Raw genomic sequence first — 12,500 nt, forward strand, 5'->3', positions numbered from 1 at the left:
AAACAGGTGTATATGAAGGAAAACAGCATAATGTATTTCTGTCAAAATTAACTAAAAGCAACTACAATGAAAGCTTTTCATGGTTACATATCCATCATGCATTAGGTTAAAACAAGCCAACCCTCTCATAAGAAACACACCACAATCAACTTTCACTTCACTTTTCATTGTAAACTGAAAGCTTGCTTTATTTGTTGAGGTGATGAAATTGTCATATGCATTTTTTCCAGAAATAATTTGCAGCATTACTTTTACATGTAAAATCATTGTAATTCAAGGCACCACATATTTAATTTCATCTAGTGTGATTCTTTGTGTTTTTTTTTTTTTATTAATGTATATACAGAAAATGCTGATATTTCATTTTTTCAAATGCTGTAGTGTTGGTGTTGTTTTGATGACTGATAAAGATGATTTACTTTTTATTTGATAAAATGAATATAACAATTTTTTTCTTCCACCAGTGTTGAGAGCATGACAGCGGTGGACTGGGGAGAGAGATGGAGCGAGGTGAGAAAGCTGCTGGAGAGGCCTGGACCTTTCACTCACCCAGACTTCGAACCGTCACCAGATACTTTGAAAATGCTGCAGGAAAATATTAAAGTCTTGGTTATCGGTAAGAAGTGATAGTCTCTCATGCCTGTGGTATTCAATAGAACGTACAGAATTCATCACTCTGGTTTGGTTTAACCCCTACACAGCAGCTCACACGGTATTCTAAGCACATGGGGGAGGATGGGTCACATAAGATTATGTTTTTTTCAGTTTCCTGTTGTTTTAGTTAGTCGTGCAGAAACAGCAGGGTGTATGGCAACACTAGGATGTGTCAGTTGTGCTCCTAAGCAACCCGCTTTGATCTCAGTCTTTGTCTTGCTATTTTCATGGACACTTCATAGCCTATGACCTCTCACTCTGACTCCCCTACACAATCATGAGAAGTGTCCCAGGGTGTCCATAGCCTCAACTTCAATAAGATTAAAGACGAAAGCAAATACCCTTATATACTATATGAATAAAATGAAAATAATTTTTTGAGATGCTCAATTATCCTCTAAGCAACTTTCTGCATGCTGGAAAGGTTAAGAGAGAGAGAGAAGGAGGGAATATGTTTGCCTTCGTATGGTTCATTGTTATTTATGTTCACATATTGCAATACATCCTAGAATTTAGCATAAATCTTCAATTTTAAAACATCAATTCATCACCATTGTCTTAGAAAAAAGGTGTATGCAACCATTCAGATGTTCATCATTTTGATTTATAAACATTCGGTTGCTCTTCCCCTGCAGGAGCTGGTGGATTAGGCTGTGAGCTGCTGAAGGACCTAGCACTCATGGGCTTTACAGATCTTCATGTTATTGACATGGACACCATAGACCTGTCAAACTTAAATCGCCAGTTCCTCTTCCGGAAGAAGGATATTGGAAGACCAAAGGCGGAAGTTGCGGCAGAATTCATCAATCAGCGCATACAGGGTTGTCGTGTGACTCCGTATCCTTTTATTAAATGCTCTGAAGTCTTTTGAGTAGTTAGAACATTTTCTTTGCATCTGCAAATGTAGAAATTCTGGTAAAGGTATTTTTAAAAAGTGTTATATAGTTTAGTAGCAAGTATTCTGACATGGGAATTAGATTCTATGTGTACTCACACTTGTAACAATAAATGTATGTAGGTATTTATTCATACTGTATAGCACTCATTTTCAATATGACCTCATACTATGTACACTAGTTTAGAAACAAAATTTAGATAGATCAAACCCTTTTTTATGCATGTGATGTCGTTCCAGTCAGGGAGAAATTACCCTTGACCAAATCCCAAACAGCTATTACAACAAGATCCAAGATTTTGACGACGATTTTTACCGCGGTTTCCATCTGGTGGTTTGTGGTCTAGACTCCATTGTTGCTCGCAGATGGATAAATGGAATGCTTATCTCCCTCCTGTGTTACGAAGATGGAATGCTCGATCAGGTAAAGTGCAGTGAGATATTGTTTAACTTTTTTTTTTATGGCTTCTGTTGTCGTTCAGTTATTGATGAAAGCAGTGTCTTGATGTATTGTTAAAGGGCGTATTACATTGTTGAAAGTGGTTGTGACATGTAAATGATACACTATGGGAAAACTTGGGCCACTAAAATATCCTAAAGATTTAGAAGACCTATCAGAAAAAGAAAAGTTGAACAGGTTGATTGGATGAATGATATGGGTCTTGTGGAAAACTCTTTATGGAATCATATGTTCAGTGAGAGGAAGCACATTTTCCCTTTCTTTGCTTTCCTCTGTTTTGTTAAATTTTCTTACATATGATATTGTGGTGTCATATTTAGTGTGGCAGATGTTAAAACTACTTGTGATTGCAGTGAGTTAGATACCAGTTAACAGGGAAACTACATAAGTAAGGTGATTGTATATATAATGATTATGATTATACTTTACAATTAACTGTACACAAAGTCCTAAATATATTTTTTGTTGCAGCATTGAACCACACTGTATAGAAGTGTGGTGTGAGTTGGTTTAATGATTTTAGTTCTTTGTGTTTTGTTAATCCATTGATGCCAGGAACAGGCAATGCCCACTGTGGTTTTGTTTTATTTTTATTTTTACACATAGATGGCTCTACAACTGCTTAGTAAGCAAGGAGTCAATTACTAATTCTTCCAGACTTCACCCTATTCCTTTAATTTTCAGGAAAAGGTTTTATTTCTTCTATTATTATTATCATGAACTTGCTAACAACCATGGTGATTTTGCTGCGTCTGGTCATCTCACTGGGGCATTTCACAGAAAGTGTGCCTAGTGCCTCAGGCTATGTGTACAACCAGCCAGACGAAGCCATGACATGATGTTTCTCGTAACCTAGTGGAAAGACCAGCCAAGCTATGAAGTGAACGTCATGTCATTTGTTGTTGAGGAGTTATCATTATTCTTATTCTTATTATAAGAATGTTAATAACTGTAATTACAGAAATAGAAGCAAGTACTTTTCCAAAAAAAGGAAAGTTCAGTTATTAATTGTTAGTTACTAAGTAAGCACTTAAAAGAGCTATCCATGTATATGAAAAAGTAATAAAACAAAACCATAGTGGGCAGCCATGTAAACATGTCCACCTGGCATCAACAGATCAATAAGTATCAGAAGGAGCAGTTTCTTTATTATTTCCCTAAGTAGTAATGTTGTCATGAATCAGCCTAAAAAATTCATCTTTGCTATTTTTTTTTCTTTTTTTTGCTATTATGAATTGTGAGTTTGAATTCTTCATTACTTGGTTCCTCAGAGTTCTGTGATCCCACTTATTGATGGTGGAACAGAGGGATTCAAGGGCAATGCACGTGTTATCTTGCCTGGCCTAACATCATGCATCGAATGCACGCTGGACTTATTTCCCCCTCAAGTAAGTTACAGTTATTTATGTAGTTGAGGATATGATAAGGGATAGAGAAAAAAGTAAGTCTCTTGGTAAATGTATACTGTATATTGATATATTGGTAATGAATTGATGGTGTTAAGTGGCTTATAAGTTCAAAATTGGAAGACTGTTTTTAAGTGTTGAAGTTTTGCCAGGATAATGTAGTTACTAGTTTATCCTAGTAAAAAAACAACAACTGTAAGTGGTGTGAATGTCATAGTTGTAATAATATAATTACTTCAAAATAGTTCATCAATGTAAACATAAAGTAGTGAAAACAGCTTTAAGGCAGTTATCTCTACTAACATTAGTAAAATTAGAATTTCTGGCTATTTACCACAACAGTCTTAGTTGCACTGTACAGTAGAAATTAATAAAAAAAAAAAAAAAAAAAAAAAAAAAAATAAAAAAAAAAAATTTTCTTGGGGAACATGTTGCATGATTGTGTTGAAGAGATAACATAATTTTTTTCACTTTGAAAGTAATTGAAATAAGGTTTCCACACCCTTTACCACACAGGTGAATTTCCCGCTGTGCACAATAGCCCACACGCCACGCCTCCCTGAACACTGCATTGAATATGTCCGTATTCTCCTCTGGCCAAAGGAGAACCCATTTGGTGAAGACGTAGCCATTGACGGCGATGATCCGCAACATATCAACTGGATTTTTGAAAAGGCACAGAAGAGAGGAGCTGAGTATGGTATGTTACCTGTTATAGTTTATTATTGCTTGTGGGTTATTGGTAGAGCAGTAGTTTGCGCTGTTGATAATGTGATGCTATTTAATGGCTTGAATCATGTTCCAAATGAAGAAATACATATATAAAGTGAATGGTAGCAAATGTAAAATTTGTGATTTCTGAGTAAAGCTTTTCAGTCATGTTAATATCTTGAAAAATATATAAATTAGGGCATCTTTTATTCTATAGGAAAATGATAGTGATGAAAAACATGCATAAGGGTTTGTTATTGTGATAAAACAGTGTGCTATTTAATGTATAATATTTACAAGATATTATGTGTACCTGAAACTTTTATGGAATTAAGAAAATGGAATGAAATTAAACAGATATGGAGTATAGGAGTAGGAGTGTTATTGCACAATACCCAGGTTGAATGCTTGATGTAATTCAGATCAAACTGATAAATCAAGTATCAAATTTTATTACATACAGGCATAGAATTGAGATACAGAGAATTGAAATATTCATTTAAACATTTTGATTACAGGTATAAGTGGTGTGACTTACAGGCTAACTCAGGGTGTAGTCAAGAGAATAATACCTGCTGTAGCTTCAACGAATGCTGTGATTGCAGCAGCCTGCGCGTCAGAGGTGTTCAAGCTAGCTACCTCAGCCTGCACACCCATGAATAATTATTGCGTATTTAACGATATTGACGGCATCTATACTTATACATATGAACACGAAAAGAAGGTGTGTGATAGTGGTTTAAGTCTATCTGGTCGAATCATATTGTGTCTCGAATATTTTATTATATGTGGCATTACATGTGTATATATGCTCCCTTTGAACAAGAAACGGAACATATTCGCACACATACACACACAAGTGCACGCTCTTGTGCTAATATATTTTACTTATCAGCCTTTAATTTTGTATCATCAGGAAGAATGTCTGGCCTGCAGTCAAGTGCCTCAGAATCTTGAAGTGCGACTGACAGACAAGTTGAAAGATATCATCACCATGCTCACGGAGTCATTCAAATTTCAGGTACTGTTTGATGTGTGCGGGTGTCCATCTTTTGTGAAGTAGAAGATTGTAAACATTGAATTTTTATTTTTTAGGTGAAAGTTTATCTCAAAATAGAATATTGTAAACATTGAATTTATATTTTTTAGATGAAAGTTTATCTCGAGATATTAATATAGAAATCCTGCTTTTTATATATAGGGGAGGGAAAAAAAAATCTCTTTTCCAACATGTTATTGTTCTCATGAAATTATTGTCAACCTGATGTGACCTAATGCGATTCTTTCTCTCCTGTGCAGTATTGCATATGCATTTTTCTCTTTTTCCTGCATTCCAAAATAGTGTATCTACTATCTGTTTATGCTTTTGTTAGGTCTAGGTCTTAGTTTATCATCACACAACTCATTCATACTTCCCACTGTATCCTTAGATGAAAAGTCCAGGACTCCAAGCAATGGTTGATGGAAGGACGAAGTCACTCTACCTACATTCTCCAGCATCAATTGAAGAAAAGTTAAGACCCAACTTGAAGAAGAGCATTGAAGGTATGGTATTTTTATACGATATTACTCTGTTTGTGGAGTTTTTCTCACTGGCTGTGTGGAAGATGGGGTAAGATTGACATAAACTGAGATTTTGTGGCAGTTTCTTTTCATCTGAATCCTCTGTAGTGAAAAGTGGCAAGTTGATACCTTAGAGTTCAGGAGGGAAATGATGTCATTCAAAATATATCACAATCTTATTGAGTAAACAGGTTTGGGATGATAACTCTCTTACGTGTTGTATCACTCTCCTGATTATATATCACATACTATCGATTTAAAAGGTATAACATTCCAACAAGTGAGATTATGTGTCTTACCACCACTACAGCCTTTTGTATTATATTAGTGGAGAGAAAAAAAACAGAACCTTTTTCTACTGTCAGTCACATTATATTAAATGGTTTGAAGAGTAGTAGAATCTTTTACTAAAATCAATCAAATTATATGAAGTGGTTAGAAGAATGGCAGAATCTTTTACTAAAATCAATCAAATCATATTAAGTGGTTAGAATAATGGCAGAATCCTTCACTATAAATTATAATTATAACTAGTTTGAGTAGATTAAGCCTACTAGAACATTAGGTTCTCTGATGATTGGAGTCTAGTAAGAGGATCTAGTGAGCTCCTATCAGTGGGAAATATGGTACACGTCCAACCTTTTGATGCTGATATCATCTCTAGTATGCTTTAACCCATTCACGCCGGTTGATGTGATAGCATGTATTGTGGTTTTAGCGTCAGACGCCCTGGACGCGCTATGAGGGGAAGCCGCGCGCGCGCGGAGCAGAGCGGGGGCGGGGCCGAGCGGCTTGTTGCGCCGCCGAGAATCTCGAGGAGGCTTTAGCGTTCGTTCGAGACGAGAAACCCCGTACGGCGCATTGCGCAAAGCCGAACGGACTGCCGGGTTAATGCTGTACCCTTTCTATCATGCTTTGATGCTGTGCTGGTTTCATATAGTCATGTGAATCATTAAGGGAAACAAGGTACAGGCTGTTGTTACCTAAAGCCTCCAGGATATGAGGTTGTAATGTCATGCATTTCTTCTTTTGTCTTGCAGAGCTGGGCCTGGCAGATGGGATGGAAATAGCCGTGGCAGATGTTACTAGTCCGACCACAATCCTCTTCAAGTTGAAGATAATAGATTAGATATACGTTTCTTTAAGTAATTTAACAGCACTTTAAATATTCACACTTGCTTTTGAAATTTTAGGATTTTTCTTTTCTCAAGGAATCCTTTTGCATAATGTGTAAGGGTTCTTGAAAGTTATGCAAGACCAGATATAACTTTTTTGGGCATATCAGTTCTAACAATCTATCAGATAACAAACTAGGTTTGTTGGAGATAAATAAGGCTTAGTGCAGTATGTGTAATGGATGTTATAACATTTAAATAAAATTATCTACTTAGGCTGAAGTTTTTTATTGTGCAAGCTGAAAATACATGAAAATACTAAATAAAAATATGTCTTTATAATAAAACCTCTTTCTTATCATTGGTATAATGGACGGTTATGGACGGATTCAATTACACCAGTGGATACCATTAGAAAAAATCAAATACAAAAATAAAAATATAAAACACAAAGATTACATTTTATCTGTTTTACCTCATGTGAAGTAACCATTTAATTAGAAGTGTGTAGTTGCATAAAATGGCATAGACAACATAACCAAAATAAATTTCAATGTTTGCTATAGATGTATCAATCTGAATGAATATGTCTTGAGGACTTTTACTTTTAATTTCTTAATGCTATAACTTAACGGGTTAACACTGTGATATCATGTCACGTGGTGGCAGCACTTGTTGGTGGGGATGTGATATCACTTCATGACATTTTGTATGGCCAGCACACCGGACCGGGCAGAGCAAAAACTGGCCCGTTGTTATTGGGTTAAAATGAACCTGTAAACTAAAATTCATGTGGAAAATATGGACCAACATATTCCTATTACATCCCATGTTTCTTTTAAAATTGTTTAGCAAAAAATGAGCAGAAACACATTTAACACTGTTGGATACAGAAATTGCATTGCATTTTTATTCACTGTGCTTTAGATGGTACAAAATGTCACCTTAAAGAAAAAAGCAATCAGTTTATACGATGCTTCAATATTACATAATAAGTTCACAGGTACAGTGTCCAGATACTATTAATACACCCTAATGTGTGATACACCTGTACTTCATGTTGAAAGTTACCTTTAATTTTAGATTATTTGTCATCATTAATATATATATCTTTTTACCAGAGCTGATATATTCAAAATCATTGAATCTGCAATTTGGCAACTTGAGAGAGACAGAAAAAAAATTGCCAATGTATATTTGTAGAAATATATAATCAATTTTTACTTATTACTTGGCAGGTATTTTTTCCAGCAACATTTTCTCCTCTTTCCCCTATAGATGCCCCTTCCTGTTTCTTCCGACAAAAACAAAAAAAGGTACTCAAATTCAGTGTACTTTCGGCAAGCAAAAACAAAGTAAAAATCACCCAAAACAGACAAGACACCTTTTGCATTTGATAGATTTATGCAAGAGAGAGACAACACAACAAATGACTAGAACATCAATACACTCAACATTGCTGCAATGTGGACCTATTGCAAAACCATAATGTAAAGCAACTTAGCATACAACATTGGAATGTTTCGTCTTTGGTTTCAATAAAGAGATCCTCAGGTAGGAATGTTGTGCTATGAAGAAGAAAAAAGAAAATGGAACAGTGACTATCAAAAGCATCAAGAACACACATACAAAAATCTGTAGTATATTTACGGTGCATAGATCATGACACAAAAGGGGAAAGAAATTAAGAGAATATCGAGACCAAATATTACCTAAATTATTTCAGAATATGACAGGCAAAAAAAAAAAAGCCTTAAGAACACAAACATATGTCTTACAAAACAATTCTCCTTGTATGTAAAACCTAAAAGTAATAAATTATAAAAATGTATAGATTTGTGCACTGCGCATATAAGCTTCTACCGACAGGCATGTACTATACGCAATAGTAAAATAAAGTCTTATAACTTAACAATGCTCACACGACAAACTCAAATGTGAAAAAGTTATTCTTAATCTTGTTTATTAATGCCGCATAATTTTAACAAATCAACAAGTTGGTTGTAGAAAATGCTGAATGAGAACCGAATGTATAGATCTACGCATTACTGCTCTGTAACTAAGGCTCTGTTTCAATGTTGACTAGATTTATAAGAGCACTCAAGTTTCCTTATCACAGCACTGACTAGTTTTGAAGAGTCCAGCTTCAAAGTTTACCTTCTAGGACGGCAGGCTTTTGGCATTAGCATCAGCAGGAATGCAGTCTATTTAAAGTCCAAAGAAAAAATAACAATTTTCGTGAACTCCATAAAGTAATTAAACAAATTCCTGAAACTGGTTTTCATTTACCTTAAGCAAGCAATTAGAAATTCCCTATCAAGAGGAATTTTAACTTCAACTCTGCCTTAAGCAACTGCAAAACATTAATAAATACATCTGGAATATTAAAAGAATTGATAGAGGAGGAGGAGAAGAAGAAGAAATAGAGAAAGAACAAAGGAAAATAATCCATTGACTTCTTTTCCATTATCATCAATTTTTTTTTCTCACAGTAACTCATATTTAGTTCAAGAATTTAATACCATAACCTATTCAAAAAGATCTAGCTGCTCGTTATAAACCGTTTTTAGGCCAATGCATATGATGAAATAATTCCATGGGGGACAAAATATAATAATAATAAATTTAAAAAATAAACGAATGAATAAATATCACCCCCGTGCTTTGCCTAACGGTTTGCATTATTTCCAAAATTTTCCTTGATTTGATTTGTCAACCATTCCACACCCTCGTGAAGGCCTTCTCCGGTGATGGCATTTGAAGCGGTAATGTGCCACGGCTTGTCTGAGATGCGTTCTAGCCCCAAAGCTGCCGAGACTTTGACGCTACTCACGGCATCTCGCATGTCCATTTTATTGGCGAAGAACAGTATTGGTATCCTGCGGTGGCGGATCTGTTAGTGGGAAGCAAGACAGGTCAAACACTTTAAAATGAAAGGAAGTAGGTGGAAAGAGCAAGTGAGAAAAGCAACTGAAATCTTGTAATGTCGATCCTTGTTTCATATTTGAATGGCACGTGCACAAACACAAACACAAACCTCAGCATGTTGAAGCAACATGTCTAGCTCGTCCTTGGCAACGACCAGCCGCAACTTGTCGCTAGAGTCCACCACAAATATGACCCCTTGACAATCGTGGTAGTAATGCTCCCACAAACTCCTGTAGCGTCCTTGACCTGACATATCAAATGCTGTGAAACCCACATTTTTTGCTGGAAAAAGAAAACAATAAGCTCAAAATATATCACAGAACAAACACAAAGAAACACTTACTGCATTGAGTGAGTCTTGACATCTACTTCCAATATATTCTACATGATAAAAGTTGGTCTCAATGTCTCTTTATTTGTTTGCATGACCCTAGAAGGCTGAAGATTATATTTTCTAAAATAAAATCTACTTCTCGGACTGTTTAGCTCTACTCGCCTCATACAATGTCTCTGTAAAGGTAATGCTGAAGATGAATAAAGTTTACAAACAAGCATGGCAGTCAAATCTGCATTCGTCTCATAGGAGTTTATCTGATATTTACAGTAAGGCAGTTGGCTACATTGACAAACTATATGGCTATTGATAATAAGAAAGCTGGTTCCAGGGCTCTAAAATGTTTTTAAAAAATGCATCACGCAATTATTTTTATATACGACTTCATAAAAACAAACAGATCATCCCAGGATGGAGATTATACCCATGTAAGTAATATGGACAATGAAAACTCGCATCTGACTTTGAACATGAGGATAGAAAGACAAGTACTCCTATTTCCCTGCACCATGCCTTGTAAGAATTATAGCAAACAAACTGAATTGGAGTAGTCTAATTGTCCAAAGAAAAACTTGCATAAATAACTAAAATCTTTTGCTGACAAGTAAATGGACTCCATGCTGACAAAGCAATGGATCTCATCTGAAAATAGTTTCAAAGTTTCAACTCAGTAATTTTCTTGTTTTATATAATTTGACATTACAAAATCATAAACTGAACAAAAATTGTACAATCATTACTTCATATGCACTATACTTTCATGGGACTTGACAACTGATACATGACTGATGCAGTCTATACCTATTATAATACTTGTTTTTAAAGGATACTTCTAGTCTTCATTTTAATTTCCTTTTAGTGCTTATTGGTGAAAACATGTCTCAGGTTGTTTTGATTTAATTATCATAGCATTTCTTTTCTATTCATCTAATTTTTTTTCTTCAAATAAAGAAATGCATATAGCAGTTACACTCAGTCAAATTCCATGTACATAATGATCACTTGCAATCATGCAATAACATAAATGCCGAATGTCCCTCTGGCAAATTTACAATTTTACTTAAAATCATATTCTAATCTTACCAATACTAAGCTTCAAAGAAGTTCTATCTAACTCTGAATCAAAGAATAAAGAAGAGGCAAAATAAGAAAAAGAAAAGAAAAGAAAAGAAAAAAAAAAACTTGTTTCAAACTTACCCTTGAACTTTTCCACATTGAAACCCACAGTGGGGACAATATCTGTTGTCTTCTGATCTTCTGTCTTGAAATGGTTCAGCATAGTTGATTTTCCTGAGTTGTCAAGGCCAATGACCAGTACACTTGCTTCGCGTTTCTTGAGGCCAAGGAAAAATGCTAGCCGGTCGAACATCCCCATTGCCCTGGGTTCGGAATGTGCAATGCAGCAGTGTGAAGTTGAGAGGTATAATTCTGATAGGATATCTAGTTCTTTTTCTCTGCTTAATTACAAAAATATCTGTCCCCACAATTACATTTCTTTTTCCTATAAAAATTGCTCTATTTCTTTAAAGCAATTGATATTGTAAGGCCTGAAAAGAAAAAGAAAAGGGGAAATAAATTAAACATTAATAAATGAACCACAAATAAATGCAGAAAAAAAGCTTAAGCACCTTAAAATGAATGACTATCCGAGGATATATTTAGTACTATTATATGACACTAATAGCAGTTCAGATTTTAGGATATGGTGGATAACTGGATCAATATAATGCATTGATAGATTTTCTAACAGCACATCATATCCCATGTCATTTACATTTTGGTAAATATTTACAAGATAATTATACGTCTGTCATTAGCTAATTTGCAGACTACTACAGCCTTTATGTCTGTTGGCACTCCAGAAAATGCCAACAAATCTCCTCCATGTAAATTCTGGTAAGCAAACCTGTATCACAATAAATCTGGTAAGATAGAGCTTGTCAACCTCCCAAGCCCTATCTTACCAGAATGTGTGGTGAAGATATGTTGGCTTTTGCTGCAGTGACAAAGATACGGTGGCCCCCGCAATAGCCTGACTCTATGCCACTATCAGGTTGGACTTATAAACTGTAGTCCATTCACTACAGCAAAATGGATCTGGGTAAAATACATCAAACATCATTTTAATGAAAAGTCCTATTTTGAATGCTCCTATAAGTTTCTTGTATACCTGTATATACAACTACATTATTAATCCTATAAAATATACATTTTCCCTGGGAAACTTTCAACATTTAGAAATTACATTAAAAGTGTTTAACATAAGAGGCACCATTAATTTTTGATAAAAATATTAATCTTAATAATAATGACCCATAATCCAAGTAATCAATAATGATAACCTACTTTACTTGCCAGATGCAACATGATACCTCAGTAGGGATAATATAATCTTTAATGACCAAGGATCAAGTGATTAATTAGTTCCTAGAAA

The 12,500-nt window shown here is 35.0% G+C and overlaps 2 protein-coding genes across 5 annotated transcripts in view; one reads left to right on the top strand and one right to left on the bottom strand.

Annotated features, from left to right (window-relative positions):
- The window catches only part of Uba3 (Ubiquitin-like activating enzyme 3), a 9,017-nt gene extending 1,866 nt beyond the window's left edge, over positions 1 to 7,151 (top strand). For all 3 annotated transcript variants that reach the window (XM_043008014.2, XM_043008017.2, XM_043008015.2), the window contains exons 2-10: positions 465 to 616; positions 1,290 to 1,491; positions 1,826 to 1,973; positions 3,281 to 3,397; positions 3,932 to 4,115; positions 4,645 to 4,850; positions 5,043 to 5,147; positions 5,557 to 5,671; positions 6,730 to 7,151. In XM_043008014.2, the coding sequence (XP_042863948.1) occupies positions 475 to 616; positions 1,290 to 1,491; positions 1,826 to 1,973; positions 3,281 to 3,397; positions 3,932 to 4,115; positions 4,645 to 4,850; positions 5,043 to 5,147; positions 5,557 to 5,671; positions 6,730 to 6,818 (1,308 nt within the window). In that variant the 5' untranslated portion in view covers positions 465 to 474 and the 3' untranslated portion in view covers positions 6,819 to 7,151. The remainder of the gene's footprint in view (positions 1 to 464; positions 617 to 1,289; positions 1,492 to 1,825; positions 1,974 to 3,280; positions 3,398 to 3,931; positions 4,116 to 4,644; positions 4,851 to 5,042; positions 5,148 to 5,556; positions 5,672 to 6,729) is intronic.
- Arl6 (ADP ribosylation factor-like 6) overlaps positions 7,077 to 12,500 on the bottom strand; it is a 5,951-nt gene continuing 527 nt past the window's right edge. For both annotated transcript variants that reach the window (XM_043008018.2, XM_086546431.1), the window contains exons 2-4: positions 11,264 to 11,613; positions 9,842 to 10,014; positions 7,077 to 9,697 (exon numbers count right to left, since the gene is read on the bottom strand). In XM_043008018.2, the coding sequence (XP_042863952.1) occupies positions 9,473 to 9,697; positions 9,842 to 10,014; positions 11,264 to 11,441 (576 nt within the window). In that variant the 5' untranslated portion in view covers positions 11,442 to 11,613 and the 3' untranslated portion in view covers positions 7,077 to 9,472. The remainder of the gene's footprint in view (positions 9,698 to 9,841; positions 10,015 to 11,263; positions 11,614 to 12,500) is intronic.

This window comes from Penaeus japonicus, unplaced genomic scaffold (genome assembly GCF_977035675.1).
Source record: "Penaeus japonicus unplaced genomic scaffold, GWHDUDI00000001_assembly GWHDUDI00000002, whole genome shotgun sequence".
Classification (NCBI taxonomy): Eukaryota; Metazoa; Arthropoda; class Malacostraca; order Decapoda; family Penaeidae; genus Penaeus; species Penaeus japonicus.